At 38.6% G+C, this 22020-nt stretch overlaps 3 protein-coding genes across 9 annotated transcripts in view; 1 reads left to right on the forward strand and 2 right to left on the reverse strand.

Annotated features, from left to right (window-relative positions):
• Positions 1–5208, reverse strand: part of arhgap22a (Rho GTPase activating protein 22a) — a 38362-nt gene extending 33154 nt beyond the window's left edge. The window contains exon 1 of one of the 2 annotated variants that reach the window (XM_072678010.1): positions 5119–5208. Coding sequence is in view for 1 of the 2 variants with exons in the window: in XM_072678009.1 (XP_072534110.1) it covers positions 187–233 (47 nt within the window). In the remaining variant the exon portion in view is untranslated. Of the gene's footprint in view, positions 1–186; positions 266–5118 lie in introns of those variants that run through there. The other variant, XM_072678009.1, reaches the window with a different exon arrangement.
• A 47-nt stretch (positions 5209–5255) lies between these two features.
• LOC140554719 (uncharacterized) lies at positions 5256–13070 on the reverse strand. 3 transcript variants are annotated; one of them, XM_072678013.1, is made up of 10 exons: positions 13044–13062; positions 12199–12243; positions 11239–11394; positions 10496–10631; positions 10247–10357; positions 9286–9418; positions 6246–6424; positions 6032–6105; positions 5759–5921; positions 5256–5489 (listed from the first exon to the last, which is right to left on the reverse strand). In XM_072678013.1, exons 3-10 carry the CDS (start codon positions 11351–11353, stop codon positions 5354–5356), a joined length of 1047 nt encoding a protein of 348 aa, XP_072534114.1. In that variant the 5' UTR covers positions 11354–11394; positions 12199–12243; positions 13044–13062; the 3' UTR covers positions 5256–5353. The 3 variants fall into 3 exon arrangements, with proteins under 3 accessions (XP_072534114.1, XP_072534115.1, XP_072534113.1); XM_072678014.1 differs by having other exon boundaries at positions 12203–13070; XM_072678012.1 differs by having other exon boundaries at positions 12190–13070.
• A 615-nt stretch (positions 13071–13685) lies between these two features.
• Positions 13686–22020, forward strand: part of wdfy4 (WDFY family member 4) — a 55810-nt gene continuing 47475 nt past the window's right edge. For 2 of the 4 annotated variants that reach the window (XM_072678005.1, XM_072678006.1), the window contains exons 1-6: positions 13692–13893; positions 15651–15893; positions 17288–17399; positions 18482–18588; positions 20365–20502; positions 21023–21212. In XM_072678005.1, coding sequence (XP_072534106.1) covers positions 13873–13893; positions 15651–15893; positions 17288–17399; positions 18482–18588; positions 20365–20502; positions 21023–21212 — 811 coding nt within the window. In that variant the 5' untranslated portion in view covers positions 13692–13872. Of the gene's footprint in view, positions 13894–15650; positions 15894–17287; positions 17400–18481; positions 18589–20364; positions 20503–21022; positions 21213–22020 lie in introns of all 4 variants that reach the window. The other 2 variants (XM_072678008.1, XM_072678007.1) reach the window with 2 other exon arrangements.

Raw genomic sequence — 22020 nt, forward strand, 5'->3', positions numbered from 1 at the left:
GCAAGTATTCAGTTAAGGCAGCTGTTCAATGCAGAAAAACAATGAAATAAAGTTGCATCATGCAGAAGAATGTCAGCCTTGTCACCAAAACACAACAAGAGCAGCACTGAGAAGCAGATTCCACAGTCATGAGTCCAAGAAACACAAATGTCAGACTGCCACCATGTTAACCCCAATAATGCCTACCGTATCAGACATTTTGAATAAGCACGTCCTGATAGACCGGATTCCATTAGCACAGGGAGAAAAAGCTTGAGAAGGCTGACAACAGTGAAAATGAGACTGTGACGGCCAACACATGAGGCCAAAACGGTGCTTGCTACATTCAGAGGGACAGCTCAGGAAGTGATGACTGGCAACAGAGAAGTGAAAATGACTTGGCTTTAAAGCTAAGGTTTCCCAGATTATCTTTTAATTGGTAAATTCACACCAAAGTGTGGTACAAATCTCATAAATAAATACAAATATAAATATAAAAGGTAACCACTTTCACAAAAACTATCAAAAAACATTTCATTGACAATGTGTTGTGTTTGTCCTATCAATTCATAGACATTTTATATTTTTCACAGCCAAGACATGTAAATGTAAAATCCAAAGACCTCATCAGGGCATCGGCAATGCATCAGCACGTGTATCAAATAAAAATGAATATCTAACATTATATTTTTATAGATTTAAATCCAGCAGTTGTTCTTTATATTGTCAGATTAAATTATGAATGGGCCAATAGAAAATGTTTTTACCTCCTTATATAAACACAGATATACACATATAGTAAATGGCTTGTCGCAGTGTGAGATTCTTGGGCCGTCTTACATGGGCTGTTGTAAGGGCCATGGCAAAGCTTAGTGGATTTTTTTGAAGCAGTGTGATGTGTGCTTCCAGACTTTGCTGGTAACTGCATGAATTTAATTCATTCTTTCCTCTACCAGTGAAATGTTCCTCGTGCCACTGACTGCAACACAAGCCAAATCATGATTGATCCACCTAAATGCTTAACGGTTGGAGAGGTGATCTTTTTCCCTCTAACATATCTTTGCTCTTTAAATGCAAAACTGATTTCTATGTAAACTTTATTAGCCCACGGGATGCCAAAATGCATCAAGCTTGCTTAGTTGTTCCCAGCTGCTTCGAGGAGACTACGGCTGCTGATTGTTGAGACTATAGGGGTGAGATTTGCATTACCTGGCCTTTTCTAATGAGTGTAAACAAGCCATAGCCCAAAAAAAGGTAATTCATGTTATGATGAGCTCAAATCTCTGCATGGTGCTCCTTCCCTTTGGTTTTACTGTAAAATTGGGCAAACTATTATTCATTAATATAAATATTAATATAAATAAAAACAGCCGTTTTTTTCCATTTTAAAAACTTGGGCACAAATGAACTTCTTTTAACAGCTAAGAACCCTGCTTCTATCTCCGATAAAGGATGTCTTTTGGAGATACCCGTATTGTTTTGTTCCAACAGTAATGATATGCTTTTTGGCAAAGGCTGCAGTAGCTGGCAGACATGTGAACTGTATAACCCAACCAAAGAGCAAATGAACCCATCACAGGCAATTAAGCTGAATTATCATTTCATCCACTAATGGACACGGTGCGACTGAACATGTGAGACGCACACGAGATGCACTGTTTCAAATAGTGACAGATGTTATAACTCCAGAGCAATGATTCACTGCTACAGCGAGAGTGTCTGTCAGCTGATGGGAAGATAGACTTCTTACAGTCATAGGGTAACGCTTCCTCAAACAAGCACTTAAACCACATCAGTTTTTCATCTCATTATGACTGTGAGCTCTGCGCAGTCCACACAGGGGCCCAAAATGGGTGTTGAAATCTTAAAATTAGCCTGCCAAGACATTAAAGGAACATTTCAGTGTTTTGCTACTCAATCCACTATCTCAATGGGTGATATCTGTAGTATATGTAGTGTGTTATATGGACAAATATATTGGGACACCTGGTAATTCATTGTTCCTTCCTAAATCAAGGGATCTCTACCATCTAGGAAAGGATTTTGGATGTTGGATGAGGAGCGCCACACCTCAAGTCCCCACCTCATACCAAACGTATTGAATGGAGCGCCACCATCCCAGAGAACACAGTTCCATCGCTCCACTGTTTAATACTGGAGGACTTCATAACCCTCTAGCCCACACAACTGGCTTTAGGCATGATACCCATAGGTTCACATTGCTATTATGCTCCAGAGAGTTCTATTCTAATGGTGATACTTCTTTATAGGCACTAAACAAGCTGCATGTGTACATTTGCACATCTGTGTCAGCAATGGGTGCAACTTAAAGTAGCTGAAGGTATTTATTAAAAGAGATGTCTACAAACATTTGGTCATGAAGAGGCTAGGTAAAAAAAAAAATGCTGCGAGTATTCTTTTAAAATTGATTTATATGGATGCCCTGATGTAAGTAGCCAAATTGCATTTCCTCTGAAAGCTGCAGCGATAGACAGAAGTGGGATGGGGGATGGGGGCTGCATCAGTGGTTAGATCCATGTCACAGTAATAATGAAATGCAATTACCCATCACTGTCTTTCTCAGGCCTGCAGATTCATGTTCCTTTACTGATTGGCATTACTACAACAAATTTTGGAATTTAGTATCATAACAAACGCAGACTATGCAGAAGATTAATGATGAAAATGTATCCTAAAAGCATGACCAGTACTCCAGCACAGGTCCCCCTACAGATCTAATGTGATCAGACTGCCCAACATTACATACACAGCATATATTATTTCTTAACTGAATGATATCTTACATTGGACAGGCATTCAATCAGATTTTCTAGCAACATGTACCTTGCTGCTAAATCTGCTATAGTGGGAATAAATTTACACAATCGACCAAGTGATTTTTCAATGATGCTACATGACTTATTAATGATAATAGTGACACTTGTAGCTCATCACTCAAAATATTTCCTTGTGTGGGTGTACTCTGTGTGGGTGGGTCACTTTCAATATTTCATTCCATTTTCATAATATATAGAACTACAAAGTAACATTTCAATAAACCAATGTAAAACAATTTTATACCTGTATTAAAAGGCTAAACTAGTGCCAATGTAATGTATATAAAGCTACAAGTTGAGCGTTTAGTGCAGTGAAAAACTGTGGATAATGTTTGAATACTTAAGACAAACTGTGATGTAAAAAATCCCCCCCCCCCCCCCAAAAAAAAACATTATGCAATTGCTTGACAATAAAAACACTAAAACATATATTTAAACAATTAAAATAAATAACTTTAATTTAAGATAATTTATCAATAATTAAGAGAGCTAAAAGCCTCTCAAGAGAACTTAAAGCCTCTTTCACAGTAATTAAATGGCAATTTACCTGCACATTACCTAGGCGTTTCACGCATTACCAGGACATGGAGTGACACAGTAGGAGAATCTGAACAGTTCTGCGATGCTTTCACTGATTTTTTTTTTATTTTATTTTTTTAGTTTCGCAAGTAAACATTTTCCAATGTCCCAGGTTTTAAGTGTGAAAAATGGCTTCAAAATAAAGGAAATGCCTTAGACCACAATGAATTCTTCTAATTCTAAATGTCAACAGACTTGCGCTGGTTGCCCTTAAAACTCCTCCCTTCAATCAGAAAAGAGAGAACTGCGGCAAGGCGCTTGCGCCAAGAAGGCTTCTTATGACGAGAGTTCTTAAAGTAGGTGGTGGTTCCAGTGGAAATGGCATCCAACTGCTCAGAGAGCAGCCAGGCCTGCCAGAGGAGAGTGATGAGGTTTAGCAAGAGCAGCAGGAGCACCCACGCTTCCCTCCCTGCTACTGCGGTCCAGTTCCAGTGCTCCTCTGTGGCCAGCCTCCTGTACAGGTAAAAGCCAGCAGTGCTGATGAAGATGAGGTGGGCGACCATCATGGCCAGGATGAAGAGCACAAAGGTCCGGTGGTTGTCCCGCCCAACACAATTGTTGAGGAAGAGGCAGTGGTGGTCATAATCCATAACACAAATGTCACACAGGCGACAGTGCTTGCAGTTGTCCGGTTGAAATAGCTAAAATTATAGATTGAGACAGCAAAAATGTTTTTGAAGGGTCATCTTCTTGGTCATCCACATTTAAAATTGCAAGAAAAAAACTCTTCATAAATCATCATGAAACTTAAATTCTTCAGTTATTACCTCAAAAGCAACTGTATAACAAACACAACTGTACTGTGAATTTAGCTTTTTGGAGTTCCACAGGGTTCAATTTTATGGCACTCCTTAACAGCAATGAAGTGTGGACCTACATACAGGGTTAAAGGTAAAGTATTACTGTAACTATTATACTGTGTGTCTGTGTTCAGTGATGAACTATATATTACTATATGTTACTATATATTCAAGTTGCACCTATTGCGAACACAGATGCAAACGCACACACAGCTGGTCTAGTCCCTGTAGAGAAGTGATACTGTCAATAGACTGGAGCTCTCTGGAACAGATAAACATGAATTTGTTGGCACCATGCCTAGCCATGGGCTATAGGGGTGTAAAGCCCCTCATCTGTAGCCAGGAACTGTTTTCTTTGGAATGATGGTGCTCCATCTAATACATTTGGGATGGATTGTGGAGTTGTAGATGAGGTGGGGTGGTGACTACTCAACATCTTGAACTCACTACTGCTCTAGTCACTCAATGCAACCAAATCCTCACAGCCATGCTCCTAAATCTAGTCCTCCCTGGACAGTAGAGACAGTTACTCCAAGAAAAGCAGGATATTTCAATACCCTTGATTTCAGAAAAAACTATGAATGAGCAGGTGTCCTGATACTACTGCCCATATAGTGTATATAGACTAGCCTATGTATATAGACTAGAAGCAATGGGTGCCTGGTAGGTCCTGACAGTTGCTTTAACTGAAAAATAAGGTATTAAAAATACCTTATTTTGAAAGTTTGGATTGGCAATGGTATCCACCATCACTCAAGGTTACTCAGCAGTAGTATCAAAAACAAACATAATAGCATAGTGCCATCTTTATTGAAAATGGGAGTGCAATCAGCTTCATTACAAACAGTAAAAGTAACCTTATGTGACAAACATGACCTGCCCTTACCAGCTGGCAAAACAGTGTGGGTGTAGACTTCACTTACTTCACAGTAAATGCAGAAACGACTGAGATTCTGATTGGCCTCCATCAGGTCAGCTATGCTGGCGAACCTGTGGTCTGCATCAGCTGTCCGGAGTCGGCCCGGATCTTGTCTCAGAACCTTCCACAAAAGCCCAAGAACCACACAGAAATGAAGAGATGAAACATGCAAAAGTGTGTGAGCTGGCCAAATACGTGAAATGTTAAGGGAAATCTGTTTTTTGGGTGCCAAAACTTTATTAACTTTTGTGTTTTTTATTAATATTTGTGAACTTGTGCCAGCAAAGGATATTAGGCAGAATTTTATAGTAAACACAGACAAAGGAATGAATTATGCCTGCGATCAGGGTTCCAAGATAGATGGGATTTGGTAACCTAAAATAAAATACAAAACAAAAAACAACTAATTATATTTATTTATACACACACACACACACACTTTCTGTAGTCTTTATTTACTAAATAATGTTTCTGACATCTTGACTTTTTCCATCTTATTCCAACTCATGGTGGAATGGTCAAGAATGGTGTGTCTGTGTTGTTGGACAGCTGTAGGGTGTGTCGATTTAACATGCTACATGTTTACATTTCACTGACACCCACAGACAAAAAACTTTGATGAGCTAAAATCATTATGTGCAAACCTTTGATAGCTGCTCATTCTGTGGTATTGTGACAGAGTGACTTTTGCCAACCAGGGAAAAAGTAAACCACAAAACACTCCTCCATATTCTCCCAGAGCTGCAGCTATGAGGAGAACTGCTGCCCCGCTGAGACTGGGCAACAAAAGCGTCCAGTAGTACACCACTGCATTAGAGATACACATATTTTACTATATGTAAGACTATAAGACTATTACAACAAGCTCTGCTTATATGTGTGACATACATTAAACAACTAAAAAAATGTGCAGTTACCATACGACTCTCTGGGTCTCTGATACTGTGGCTTATTGAAGAACTGGGTCAAAATTTTGGTGAGTTGCTGATGTCTGTTAAAAGAACACAATAACAAATATAAAAACCCACCATCAGAACAGTAAAGGAAACCCTGTGCAAATCAACAATATAGAATGTCTCTCCCCCTTCAGAGAAGAGTTGCTGATAAAAATAATCATGATGGTCAACAGACCTAAAAGTAGTTCCACGGTTGCAGAGGTCTAGAGGTGTGAAGCCAGTGTGGTTTTTCATATGTAAAATGTGGAATCCCGCACTCTGCAGTAGCAGCCAGCACACCTCAATCATGCCTTTCTCTGAAGCCACATGCAGTGCTGTTGCCCCCTGCTGGTCTACTGCATCTGCTGCACATCTCTGTAATGGAGAGAGCAATAACTGAATAAGTGTGTTAATGTTAAGCAGACTGTGTATTTTACATTTCTGATCATGCATTAGGCTCCTATAGCAACTGAAACATCTAAGTATGTTACAGATTCACAGACACATGGGTGTAACAAAGATTACAGGCTTACAAAGACAGGGTTAGGGTTGTATTGTGGCAAAGCCAATTACTTGCTGAAGTCACTGTAATCTCTGCTCCAGCTCACTAGAGTAAGCAATTTGAAGCTCAGGATGTGTACATAAGTAAATTACTTTTTTAAACAGTCACACAAAAAATATGTATTCATTTATATTTACCCAAATGAATGTATTTATTTAATAAATTAAAAATTGTGTTCCTGGATCTTCATCTAGCAACCAATGTCCCATTCAGGAAGTAGATATGCAGGTCAACCAGACAGATGATTTGGTCAGATAGAGTAAATCTAGGCATAACAAATATTACAGAACAGTCACTGTATTACAACAGAACTAGACTATAATCAAGTTCACTGTGCTCAATAAAACATGGGCAACACTGACAGCTGCAGGTAAAGCTACTCAATGCACAGAATTCCTCATTGAGGTTCAGCTATTATGCCTATGGCAGAGATTATGAATACTACAAGCTCATATCTTATTATGTAAAGAGTAAATGGCTTTAAAGATGTCAATCTGGCGGTAAGCACATACAATTCAGTCTAGCAAGGAAATTAGAGAAATGATGTTGAAATAGTTCATGATGAGGTAATTGTATCATCTAACTCTGTTTACCCTAACTGAGCAACGTAACTGAGCAGTCACACACTTTTCGAGGTAACATAGGATAGAATTAGGGCTGCACATTGCAATGTGTAGATGCACACTAATCACATTGCAGGATGTACAATGTCAAATTATATAAAACATGTCATGATGCATCTTATATATATATATATATATATATAGTCATGCCCGAAAGTATTCATACCCCTGGCAAAGTTTGACTTAAATTTACTTTTATTTAACCAGAAGTTATATTTTTGCCTTGAAACGACACAGGCATCTCCCAGGAGATAACACGATGATGTACAAGAGGCATCATTGTGGGAAAAAGTATTTCTCAGCTTTTATACACATTTGAACAAAAAGTGGCATGTCCAAAATTATTCATACCCTTTGAAAACTGTCACAGTATATGGGAAAATCCAAAGTTCTATACCATTCCAAATAGTCCAAGCTGTTTTAAAGCATCCTAATTACCCTGATTCATTGGGAACAGCTGTTTTAATCAACTCAACAGGAGAAAAACAGCAGCTCTCTGCAGTTGGTTTGTGGACAGTCATGGCTAAGACAAAGGAGCTCACTAAGGACCTGCGGCTGTGCATTGTGGCCGCTCACAAGTCAGGAAAGGGCTATAAAGCCATATCAAAATGTTTTCAAGTTCCAGTGGCTACAGTGCAAAGTATTATTAAAAAATACAAGAAGTTCCGCACTGTGGAAAATCTCAGAAGATGTGGTCGGAAGCCAAAAGTGACACCTGTGCTGGCCAGGAGAATAGTGAGAGAGGTGAAGAAAAATCCAAGGATCACCACCAAGGCCATCCTGGTGAATCTGGACTCTGCTGGTGGCGACATCTCAAGGCAGACAGTTCAACGGACACTGCACACTGCTGGGTTCCACAGACGCAGGCCAAGGAGGACACCACTTCTCCAGAAAAGGCACACAAAAGCCCGCTTGACCTTTGCAAATGCTCATCTGGACAAAGAAGAAGACTTCTGGTGTTCTGTTTTATGGTCAGATGAAACAAAAATTGAATTGTTTGGCCACAATGATGTGTGCACCATTTGGCGTAAAAAAGGAGAAGCCTTCAACCCTAAGAACACCATCCCCACTGTCAAACATGGTGGTGGGAACCTAATTTTTTGGGGGTGTTTTTCAGCCAATGGACCAGGGAACTTGATCGCAGTAAATGGCACCATGAAAAAAGAGCAATACATCAAGATTCTCAACAACAACATCAGGCAGTCTGCAGAGAAACTTGGCCTTGGGAACCGGTGGACATTTCAGCACGACAACGACCCAAAACACACAGCCAAAGTGGTGAAGAAATGGTTAGCAGACAAAAACATTAATGTTTTGCAGTGGCCCAGCCAGAGTCCTGACTTGAATCCAATTGAGAATCTGTGGAGGGAGCTAAAGATCAGGGTGATGGCAAGGAGACCCTCGAACCTCAAAGAGTTGGAGCTCATCACTAAAGATGAATGGGCAAAAATACCAGTGGAGACATGCAAAAAGCTGGTCAGCAATTACAGGAAGCGTTTGATTGCTGTAATAGCCAATGAAGGCTTTTCTATTAATTATTGAGAAGGGTATGAATAATTTTGGACATGCCACTTTTTGTTCAAATGTGTATAAAAGCTGAGAAATATTTTTTCCCACAATGATGCCTCTTGAACATCATCGTGTTATCTCCTGGGAGATGCCTGTGTCATTTCCAGGCAAAAATATAATTTCTGGTTAAATAAAAGTAAATTTAAGTCAAACTTTGACAGGGGTATGAATACTTTCGGGCATGACTGTATATATACTGTAAGCAACACTGCTTATATCTAAGTAGTAACTAGTAACTAGAATATCTAAAGCCTTAATAAAAGTCCCTCAATCTATATGCAGGCTAGTTGATTCTATCTTTAACTTTTTGTTCTGCTTTCCAGCATGCTTTGCACAGGGATTCCTTGCTTCTCATCAAGTGTGCACATAATTCAGATTCTTAAAAACAGCATAAGATATATGAGTACAATATTTTCCTTTGACAAGTCAGAGAGTGTATAACAACACAGTGTGTTAAATGTGTTCCAAACAAAATGGCTCACATTGTTTCGCAGAAGGAACCTGACCACATCAGCATTCCCCATGGAAGCTGCTACGTGTAGAGGAGTGATCTGGAAGTTATCACCATCTGAAAACCGGAACATTGTTGTCTCCCACAGGAACTGCATGGCAACACTGACGATCAAATAACAGGACAGAGGAAGATCAGTCTCTATGATATGTGACCAGCTTTCAAAGTCAATCCTTGATGTCAGCAGCACTGCATGTTAATGATTGCACATTGGGTGTGTTTTCATCAGGTGGTTGCAGGTAAATGCATGTAATAAAAGAAAGCTGAAAACACTTCTACTGTTTTTTTTGAAAACAACAAAAGTTCTAACATCTTACTTCTGCTATAATAACTGTTCTTTAAAGAGAACAGAAGAATACCTGATGTGCCTATGTGCAAAGTGTGCCCTGAGAAACCTTAAGCTGTAAGCCTTCTGCACGTTAGCAGCATGCAATCCAAAGCTTAGCTCAAGCTGACTCCACAGGAACTACCCCACCTGTACCTTTTAAATCAGTGAGGGAGTTTTTCTCTGACTATTCTATGGGAGGGCTTGGCTAAAACTTTGACTTTTATAGCATAACAGATTTTTTTTTTTTTTTATGTGACCTATTGCCCTTTAAATCAGCCCTATGATATTATGACCCATGCAGGAGTGTATGTTCACAATTTTAGTTTTTGTTGCTTTTCCCCCATTGTACCGAACCATGATGTCCAAACCGTAGTGTGTACAGTTATGCAGTGTACAGTTACAAATTAAGACAAATGACCTGTTACATCGTTTATCACAATTATCTATATGGCAATTATCTATATTATCGATATTAATCATCAGATAAAATCTACCCTACAACAAAGAGAAACAATCCTTGATTATGTAGAAATGAAAACTGGTGGAAAATAAGCAGAAAATAAGTATGCATCCACTGATTAAACCTAAATATTCAGGCACTCACATGCTTCCCCCACTGACTGCATGGTGGAGTGATGTTTTCCCCTGCAGGTCCACAATGCCCAAGTCCGCACCATGCTGCATCATTTTATGCATGATGCTGATGTTGCCATGCCTATTACAGAAAGGTCATAAAACAATTATGAAGTTCTGTTCTGTGAATCCCTCCAGACTCTGTTGTAGTCTGCAGTAACTCTGTGTACTCTAATGAATTCTGCCAAAGGCAAATGAATATGAAAATGATTTTTTTTACCGGCAGGCAAAGTGAAAGGGAGTTTGCCCTGCGTCACAAGGTATGTTGGTGTCGGCTCCACTGATCAAGAGTAGCTCAGCTATTGGCCGGTTTCCATGGAGAGCAGCAAAATGAAGGGCTGTAAAACCACCCCAACCTGGACAAAATGAGAAAATATTGTTGTTATAAGACTATATTACAGGTTTATCCAAAACATGAGAAAAATTAAATGAATTATTTACCAAAAGACTTACACAGTTAACCGTTTTGTTGGCAAACGTATTATTATTATTATTATTATTATATTAGCTATGCCTTGTAGCTCCAGTGCAGACCCAAAGAAGTCACTTTCAGACACTAAACATGTCATGCTCTGTCAGATTTATAAATTCCTTTATTGCTTTAAGCAACTTGTCAGCACAGCACGTTTTAAACAACTGCATAAATCAAAACTAAAAACCAGGTGACCTGTGGTCCTTCACTGTCACAAGAAATGGAAAAAAAAGACACAGGAAAAGGTGAAACCTTCCAAAGTAGATGCAGGTACAGCTTGACCTTCTCTTTAATGGCTGGAGTCAATTAATAGTTAATAGAGAAAACGATAGCTGGGTGAAACAGTGGAAAAAAAATCCTGATAGTCAGTTCTATCTGACAGTCCGGTGCAAGTAAGGACATGAAAGTAAACTGCAGACGAACAGAGGAGTATTTCATCTGACTTTCTTCCCGTTACCAGTTTTCACGGCAAAAACGTCTACAGTTCCTACCTTTCTGTCTTAAGACTGTCCGGTCGTCCTGAATTAGCTGGGAGACCTGTTCGATGTCTCCTCTCTGGACAGCCTCAAATATCCCACTTCCTCCAGTCACTGCATTTAAAGACATTGTGGAGTTTCCCCACGGGCGCCTACAGTATAGGCTCAGCGCTGAAGCAGTAAGATTTTCATTAAAAATACATCTCAGTATTCCTTAATTCAGTATTCAGTATTCCTGAGGTAAAATAAACAAAGGAATGGAGGATGTTTTTCCAACTAGCCCAACGGCATGACAAGGAAGCCACTTCAACAGTACATCTGCAGAGTCCAGATTTGAAAGACCCCGCCCACATGTTTCGGATTGGCTAAATCTACGCACGTGACTACAAGCATTTTTTTTTTTTAACTTTCAAAATACGAGCCCAACCTAAAACGTCAAGATAATTACACATGGGGGTATTTATAAGTTTATTATATTTATAAGGTATTTATAAGTTTTAAGTTTAAGAAACTGTACGTATAAATCTACATATTTAATGTAAAATCGAGAATAAACTACAATTAACATGTAGACCTGTCTAAAATTTCACTAATTGTCCTTTTATTCGACTTTATTCATAAGGTTGTCAGAGCTCACTCACTTCGGGTCTAAAAAAACACCCACACGTTTCTACGGAGCCCATCAATGTAAAAAATTTTATTTTAATTATTTGATTTGATTTGATTTGATTAATTCCTGTATTTATAAACAATTTGCTAGCTTAATTTAACAAAGCATTCCATCAAGTTAATAAATCGTTCCCTCGACTTAATAAACGATGCCCTAAATTTAATAAATTGATCCCTCCGTTTAACTTAGTTTAAATCAAGAATTTGACTTTCTTTTTTTATTAATGTTTTATTAGATGGAGGGAACGATAAATATAAACCATATATATAAACTGTTTAAAAATATTATTTTTCTACCTTACTTACGTACTGTTGCGCTCCGTACTTCTCCACTCTTGGTGATTTTGTTCACTGGACGCAACAACAGAAACCAACAGTAACAACAATAGTAAAGTAACAGGCTCGCTAACTTCTGGAAAGTATTTAGCTACAAGCTTGCTTACATTGCTTTAAGAGCCCATGTTCTTACTAGCAGTAGCAGCTAGAAGTTGTGTGAAAAGTAGAAAAAAATGGCATAACGCGGCGAATTAGTGTCTTTATGAGAACTACTGTACAAATTAATCTAGATAGCAGTCTACTATGTTTATACTTTAAGTGAAATCAACAAATGTAGTGCAAAAGACAATAGCAAATCTCTGAATAGCAAGGAGGTATAGCTAGCTAGCTAGTGAAATCGACAGAGTCTTTACGGTACGAGTTTTCTGCCTGTGGCTTTTCTCACTCCCCAGTGTTGTTGCAGCACCGCGGTGTGAAGTCACTCTCCCACTGACATTCCCCACGGCACAGCTTAGTCATTGTAGGCCAGCATGAGGAAGACAGTCGTCTAAACGCGTTAGAAATCATTCGAAATAATTAGTATAATAGCGGCAGTGTGTGCGGAGACTGTCACAGACCTCTGCAGGTAACTGATAGGCCAGCACCGCAAAGACTCTCCAGACGGATTTCTAGACGATAACTCAAACAGTGTCCAGCAGAAAGCCGGACTCTGCTGAAATCTGCTGAAAAGGTAGTAGTAGTTCTAGTAAGACGTAAATGTGAATGATACTCGGTTTCGGTTAATTTAACTGTTGTAACTTTCTAACTATAACTGAGTTATTGTTAGTATATTAGTTTTGTTGTTATTGTTGTTACAGTACTACGGCTACACCGACCTACGCAGCACTGCCACTTCTGGTAGTTGTTCTTTTAAGGGTTTTTATAAGCTAGATCTTTACATTTTCCCCAAATAACCACACGATGTCACTACTGTTCAAAAGTTGATGGATTGCAGGCGGTTCATTTGCACATCTTTTAGTGCAGCCTTGGTTCTTTTCGCAGTTATTTAAGGGTTTCTAAGAAAGAATCGTTTCAGAGATCAGGTCAGTATTTCCACTGCTTCTCAGAGTGGGAGTGATCTGTGGGCTGTGCGCCTGTCAGTGCAGTCATCATTAAGAAAAGAGGAATCTGATCTTAGATCAGAAATCTCACTCTAGGAAGCTTTATGAATGCAGGCCCAGGAATAATATTCAGAAATGTATAAACCTTTTGTTTGGAAACATTGTTTGGAAACCTGCAGCATTCATTACACTCAGTGTTTTCATGATATATGAGAGCTGATGTATTTCTCTTTGCTTATCTAAGTTGTTTACTTTAATTTGGGGGCGGTGAGTTATTTTTCTTTTTTTTAAATTTTTATTGTAATTTAGTGATCCTCTTTTGAGCCTAAAGGTGTGATTCAGAGACAGAAAAGCAGAAAAAAACCTCCTCCACTTCTCTTTTTTTCTCTAGGAAGTGAGGCACATGACCATCTGCAGCTGATGTAAGAGTTTCTCTTTGTGCAAAGTTCAGGCACCCACTGCAGATTAGTCAGTGCTGGATTAGAGGTAAGGTCCTAACAGACATGCCCCAACCGGCCACTCACTGAGAGCTGTGAGATGGGAAGAGAGGAAAAACATCTCACCACAGCTGGACTGTCCCGCAGATAGGAGAGAGCAAAAAGGAATGCCTCCTACAAAGCAGCAGGTTAGTGTCACATTTCCAAAACGTTTGTAAAAACAGCCACAACTTGTGTTTCTTGCTGTGAGTTGCTGCTCAGGGTATTACAGGGCTTGATACTGCCTGTCATGTGGGACTGAGCGGGACTGTTCTGGGCAACGACAATTGTTCTTGCAGTTGCTTAGTGTGGATCAGCCTCAGAGGTATGTGCCTTTGACAGTGCCCTGCATTACCAGTTCTGCTCTGACATGCGGAGGTGCAACTAGTCAGAAACCAAAAACAAGGAAGCCTGGCTAAATTATTTTCCTGGTATAGAGCATTTTATTGGTCACAGCATTATTATACACAGTTTCCCTTTACATGACTCTAATGCAGTAATGTTAGTCATATGCCTTTTTTTAAAATGAAACTTGCAGAACAAGCAAGCCCTTGTTCTTTTAGAAATGTGCAAAACTCAGGGAATTAGGTGGCATGCATAGTGCAAATGTGTTCTATTTCTAGGAATGGGAATTTTTCTCCTGTTGACAAAAAATCTATTATTAAGTATAATGTGAAATGGGTTTCAATCAAATGTTTACATCAATTCCTCATTAATAAAACATACCATTATTATTACCACATTTATTAGGTTTATGTGGAAGTAACTTCAGCGAAAGCTTATTTTTAATGCTCAATTTGTTAACAAACAGTCTGTTGCAACTCAGCTCTCCACAGGTTTGGGGTTGGGTTTTGGATTAAGTTTGAGATTATCAATTACATTTAATTTTTAGTGTCGTTGTATTAGATAGATATTTAGATATTATGGCTGGGTGATATGGTAAAAATATTCTAACACAAAAGTTTAATACAATTTCAAGATACACTATATTTATCAATATTTTGGCATGCAGACAGAATGCATGAGTAGCAACAGACTCAAATTATCTCCCATACTGAGTACAGTGATTCGTATTCAAAATCTACTGCACTTAATCTAATTAAACAGCACTAATTACACTCTCTATAATAAAATATGCAGTTGGTCAGTAATCTTTAAGCAATGGTGATATACATGATAGGCTCGCTTGTATCACAATCATATATTGTCAAAATATTATTATATTGCCCGCCCCTAATTTAGGTAAATATTATTTAATGATTAGCAGATAATCTGCAACGTGTCTGTGTTGGATCATCAAAATCAAGTGTTATTTTTTTTTTTATTAAATGTGGAATGTAAATGTATTCTAGATAAAATGTGTTAAAGTGATGCCACAGCCATCCATGGCCTAGAGGCCCAGTAAGTATAATTGGCTTCCCTTTATCATTCCACGCAATACTAGGCGATGTCTGTTAACTGATGTAAAGATGTTATGTCAGTTATTGTTCTCCTCCCATCACTGGTAGTACACTGGGGAGTCCCCTAGTGGGTGGGAATTAAATTTGACTACATTGGGGAGAGGATGTGAAAAAATATATATTTGGGGGGCTATAAATATGCTGTTTTAAAATGATATTTACCAAATAATGCTGTCTGCAACTCTCTGTGTGTGATAGTACTATTACACTGTGCTCTGCATAGCATGAAAAAAAGTATAAATTTTCTAAGGCCCTTCACACAGCAGCCTCAAACAGGAACTGGAATGTATTTGCAGAACTGTTCACATTTCATATCTTATACTCTTGTTTTATTTGTGGACATTGTAGTTGTTTCTGCACTGTCTGACATGCAGTTTAGCTGTGTGCCATATTTTAACTGTTATGTATAAAGAACTGTTTGTAATCCTGTGACCTAATTATTGAAGGAAGCTGGTGGAGATATGGAGAGGATCAATAAGGAGACCGGGGAGCTAAGCGCCTCTGGGGAGATCGCAGAGAGCCTGGAGCTGAAGAGAGACAAAGCCCAGACAGAGACTGCCAGACAGGAGGACACACGCGCTGACGCAAACGCAGTCACAGCTCTCCGGCAGCAGCTCTTACTGCTGAGCCAGGCAGCGGCTGAACACAAAGAGCAGCAGCTTGACCTCCTTCTGCCCCTGTTTATTCAGGTAACAAGCATGTTTAGCGTGCAAATGAATTAATTAAACAACATGGTGACATCATGTTTGGAAACTTAGAGTCCTCTGTAGCCCCCTTTCAGAGGAAACTTGGGAAAAGCCATGATTTCACACAAGAAAAGATGCAACTTTGGAAATATCAGAACTTCAGTGTCATGTAATGTATCATTTGTGTGAGTAAAGAAAATAAATGTGGAATGTAAATGTATTCTAGATAAAATACATCAAATACAAATACGTCAGAAATATAATATTAGAATATGTGAAGCCATTTTCACCATACACAGTATCTCTCATGATATTTAGCTTTGTTGTCTAGAAGGGTTGAGACCTCCCTGAACTTGAATTGGCCTGAATTTCTGGGTGGCTTTTGCTTTGAGCTAGAAGGCCAGACAAAGTAAAACTAAGACATAGGCCGGCCTGAGTAATGGGGAAGAGATGGAGTGGTGGTGGGGTGTGAAAACATTGTCACGAGACCCATGAAAGAGACACTTTTGAAAATAAAGATGCTACAAGGGTTTTTACAATGCCATAGAAGAGCCAGTGTTGGTTCCATAATGGAACAATGTTTGTAGAAGAGATGCGTGAGTGTGAAGAACTGTCAGATTGGTAAAAAACCTTTACATCAAGTGCAGTGAAGTTTAGACCTTTAGAGAAAAATCTTCCAAGCAAAAGTCCAAACAAAAAGTCATTCATGGTTGGTTCATGGTTGGTTTTAATCCGCATAAGTGTTCACAGTTATTCTCTTGTAATCATGGGTCCTATTGTCCTCATTCAACAAATCTAGTGTATCAGTAGATCTTATACAGGATTGTCAGACAGTCTACTATTTACTGAACTCTCACTCTCTCATTGGGGCAACACCACCTTTCATAACACCACCTTAGAGTAAGCACACTTGCATTTCCTCTGGTGTAAAACCAGGAGTGATTGACCTTGTGAGACCGTTGCTTACAGACATGTGCCTTTAATTCTCAATGTGGGGGTTAATGCCCATGTGACAACTTACCCAGTTAGGCATTCCAACTGGGAATTACCAACACAAGAGAGCTACAACACACAGTTCAAGCTCCACTGGAAAGAACATATTGCCTGGAAAGGTCATGTGCTGTCTCACAATAGAGAAATGAAACAGCCATCTGCGTTTTTGCTAGCGCGTCCAGTGTGTGCATGGATGCGTCTGCTCTTTCGGTTAAATGCAAATGTTCTGTATTCTATGCAAGTGCTTCGTTCTCATCCACAGAAAACACAAGCAGTTGATGTTTTAAGATTAGGAAGGTTCAAAATATGTTTTCTATTGGAAGCAAAGGAAGTGTGTATATTCTTGTGTTTTCACCAGTTCCTCAAATACATGCTTTAACTTCCCTGTCTGTGTTCTCTGTAAGGTATCTGAAAGCAACAGTGCCGTTGAGGACTTGGACCTGCAGGATTTGGCTTGTCAGATTGGAGAGGCACTGGTGTGTCATGTACAGCAGAGAGTAGCAGGAAGACCAGCAGGTATACACATCTTCTTCCTTTAGCTAGGCTGACGGCAATCAACTATGATTCACTTACAGTCAGGCATGTGTGGCATGTGCAGGACTGTCAGCTCACAGTGAAGCATGTGCGGGTGTAGGTGGGCTAGGGGCTGTTTTTAGCAGCCAAATGAAATGACTAATGAGAGTGGGTACTGATGCATTGTAATAAAGAGAGCTACTTCTGCTTTTTTATGAGATAAGAAGAGGTTCACATTTAAACTGCATGCATGCTGTATGTATACTCACACTGTATGAGTGTGTAAAGTACATTTTAAAGTTTAAAAAACTTGCCAAACTTTGCATTAATTAAGTATTTTGCATTAAGTATTTTGATGTTATATGAAAAATAGTAAGTATGTGAGTATGCCTTTTTTAAGTAAGTAGTAAGTATGTGCCCATTAAAGACCCAGTTATTTGCCTATTTTATGGTGGGTTCATGAAAAAAAAGATGGAGAGCTCTTCTTGTAACCACAAAGTAAATCTTATCCTAACCTAACGTATCTTAAAACTGTAACACAAACAAAAACACAAACTTTTCTCGAACTCTTTCGTAATTATTACCGAGTTTTACTGAATAGTGTTGTTGAGCTCTTTGGCTCCTCTCAGTTTCCAGGTGGCATGATGTGCGGTCAGCTAGAAGAAAAGAGTTTGTAACTGGTCAGCCTAGTGTTATCATTTAGTAGCTACCAGAGCTCCAGTGCGCTGGATAACAGCATTTGTCCTTGCTTTGGTCAGCCTAGTGTTAGCTTTTTAGATTTTAAGCCTGAGGGTATGTACATTTTAGGGGTGTAAGTAAAACAAATCTTAACTGTTACAAAACAGTTTTGGGGTTTTCCAGCTCTGTTTTACCTGTGTAGGTTTTTCTCTTGAAGCAGTACACAACACTGTTTATGGTTATAATTTGATGTACCAGACTCTCATTTTTAATTTTAAATACCATCTAGATATGATTATATATAAAATTCAGTTTTATTTAACCGTTGAAATGTTTCCTTCACTATTACTTCGAAAGGTGTGAAAGGCTTTTAATCTCTGTGTTATGTTTGTGTTTGCTTACAACAGAAGAAGCACGATATGAGTTGCAGCAGTTTTTTAACCACACAGGACAAAGCAGCTGCAAAGGATGGCTGCTGTTGAAGTCCATTTCGCTTTTGCCTACCAGTGACACTGTAAGTCTGCAGTATTACCTTTCTTAAAGAGACCCCCTTCTTGAGGTACAAAAATTACACCGAGTTACATCTTATTTAGTTACTATAACAAACCAGTAATGCAGTAATGCTTCCTTCACATGCAAAGTGTGTGATGTCACATTTTAAGTTTTTAATTTTTTCCTGTGGAATAGTAGAGTGTGGGTTGTTTCAATACAATAGTCAACATTTAGATGATGTTTATTTGGATTTATTGAAATATGAAATATTTATTGAAATAATGCATAATTGGGAAAACTTATATAATATATATATATATATATATATATATATATATAAAATATAAAATTGGTCAGTTTTTTTTTTTTTGGTTATTAAAGTATTTCCCATTCCCCTTAACCGGATGACGATATATTTTAATACTAACTAGTAATAAAACATTAAGTGCTGCATTGCATGTTTAACTGTCCCCCTTTCATGTGCTCTACTGGTGCAAGTTGGGAAGCTACAGTGCCCTCCATCATGTTTGGGATCAAAGACACCTTGACATGCCCCTTGATATGCTCCACAGTTTAAAATACCATATCAAATCAATCTTTATGACACTTTTACACACTCCTCCTTCAGGGCACCATAATGTTTGGGGAGTTTGGCTTCATAGGTGTTTCTAGTTTATCAGTATACAGTTACTTCATTAGAGCTTTGTGCAAGGTCTGAGCTTTAGTTATTGAGTTGTCTTGCTAACTAGACTATATTAAGGTTTTTGAAAAAGTGAACAAATGAACATTGAAAAATACTTATTAGTGTTTGTAACAAAAGTGAAAGTTCACAGGCATAGCTCTAAGTGCAGATGCCAGTAAGCAGATTAGCCAAAGCATACCTACTATACCTGTTTTGTTCATGGTAAAAAAAAAATACAATAAAATAAAATAGGACTCTCTGAAGAAGATAAAGATGAAACTATTGGCACCAGTGATTACAGGTGTGGGCTAAAGTATAAGGCATAAGGAGAAAGCCCCCAGCATTTAGCTGTTAAGCAGTGGAACTGTGTTCTTTAGAATAATGGGGCATCCATACTTCTCGAATAAGTTGTGAATAAGGTGGGGTGGAGATCATCCAACATCCTTACCTTATGAAAGCTCTTGTTGCTGAAAGCAATCAAATCCTCACAGCTGTGCTCGCAAATCTATTAGAAAGCCTTTCCTGGACAGTAGAGACAGTTACTCCAACAAACGCATGATAAACTCTTTTTAATACCCTTAATTTCAGAATAAATAATTAATGAGCAGGTGTTACAATACTTTTGCCCATATAATGTATTTCATGTGGAGTTCTACATCTTTCCGTCTTTCTTGGTTCTCTATATAGCTGTATGATATTAGACCAGTACATTCATAGTTTTACAATAAGGTAATCTGATATATAGCCTATGCTACACATGTTCTTGTGGACTTATAGCATAACTTTCATCATAATAATGTTTGCATGAATGCTTTGATTATTTTGCTTTGCTTATCACTTAAGATGTGCTTGCTGCTAGGATATTAGGAAATGTTTATGTAATGCAGAAGATCTGCATTAACGCCTTAGTTGTAACACAGGTGAAATTTGTTATCGGAAGATTCTCATGGGCTTTTAGAGGTTGATTCAAAAAGATGGAAATTGGAGAACAGTTTAAGGACCTATTAAGTCTTACTTTACTGCCACTGAGCTTTGCATCAGGCTAAAATTGAAGCCAGTAAGACTGTGTTGTTTTAATGAAATGGTCTTATTGATGATAACTGATTTCTTTGACAGGGAATGAATGCTGCAATTGAGACTGGACTGGCTGCTGCTTTAGTGAAGTGCCTCTATCTGTTTGTAGCACTCCCTCCAAGAAAAACCAACAATGAGACGGAGGATGCCACATGCTCATTCCAGGACATTTTTATTCAGGTACAGTTTTAACAAGATATTCAGAGGTTTGCCATCACTTGCAGTATAAAACAATGTATTAGCAGCAACATATTCGTATTCACTATTGTCTTCTGTTTAATTTGATTTATGTATTAGAAACTAGGTCTAGATACTGGATGTATTGCAAATAGTAAAGCAAATAGTTATTTTTAGGGTTGCGATCCATACAGCTGGGATATCTATGAAAACACAATAAAGAAAAGGAAAGTTCCAAACTGAACTTAGCTAAAACAGGAAATAAGAACTTGTGGGGAACACAAGGCAGAACACAAATGATAACAGGAGGGAACAAAGGCAAACACAAGAATATATAAACACTGACTAGACAAAGGTGGGCAGGATAAAGAAAGGACAGGACCTGCGAGGAGACAAAAACTAAAACAGGTATTCTGGATATTAGTTGAACTTTGGAGAGTGGAGAGTGGAGAGTGAATCCATACTTTACAGCAGTGATGTGTGTTGTATAAAAAGCCTGTGGATGGCTGTGGTGTGTTTTCAGGTGATTTTGCAGCTGTGCAGGCAGGTGCAGTTTGTGGAAGAGCTAGTGGAGACCCAGGAGCTGCAGTGTGTGATAATCGCTCTTACTTCCCTGTGGGACCAGTGCAGCTCCTCATGGCGAAGACAGGCCTCGCGCGTGCTCAGGGCTGTGTCAGCAGCCCAGGTGCCAAACACCGTCCCTGCACTGCAAGGTCAGCCCAACTTTCTCACATATACATACTTGCACAATTACAGGCACGTACACATACCACCTCCCACACACTCCTCTAAGCCTTTATTCTAAACCTTGGCTTTTTCTTTCCCCTTAAAATCCATCAGGGGACAGTGTGTGTTTTTTGACAATGTATGTATACTATTGTCTGAAGGCCCACGTTCTTTCACTTCCTTTTTCACTACCATCTTTCGGAACAGAGTTTCCATAATTCAATATTCAGTGTAGTTGGATGCCATTACTTTGTAAATTGTAATTGTATCTTTATGTCCATTTCCATTTAGCCATGGTCTCTTAATGATCTCTTTATTTTATTTGATCAGAGTATTGTTTTCCAAACATAAATAGGACTAGGTCAACTTTTATTAGCAGAGGGCTGGAAAGATTGCAGTGTGCAGTTTTTCCCAGTTGAATGATTGTTTGATTATTTGATAGGGATAAAGGACAGGCAGTAAACACATGACAACCCTGTTAAGATGACTTCTTCAATGTGCTTTCACATGATATTGGGGAAACTCATTTGATTCACTCAACTGTTCCAAACTGCTGATTATGTAAATTTTGTTTGTGGTCACATATTTTTCCACAGAAGGATCTCCACTGGACATGATCTCATTTGAAATGAGTAATCCAATAGTTGAAATAGGGACATAATGTTATGTTGTCAGGCAAAAGACAGCGTGCTAGTGGTTATTTTTGTGTGATTGATTACATCATTGTAGATGCTGGATGAACAGCAAGCTATATATATATATATATATATATTATATTTAACCCCATTGCAAACT

Source organism: Salminus brasiliensis, chromosome 4, assembly GCF_030463535.1.
Source record: "Salminus brasiliensis chromosome 4, fSalBra1.hap2, whole genome shotgun sequence".
NCBI lineage: Eukaryota > Metazoa > Chordata > Actinopteri > Characiformes > Bryconidae > Salminus > Salminus brasiliensis.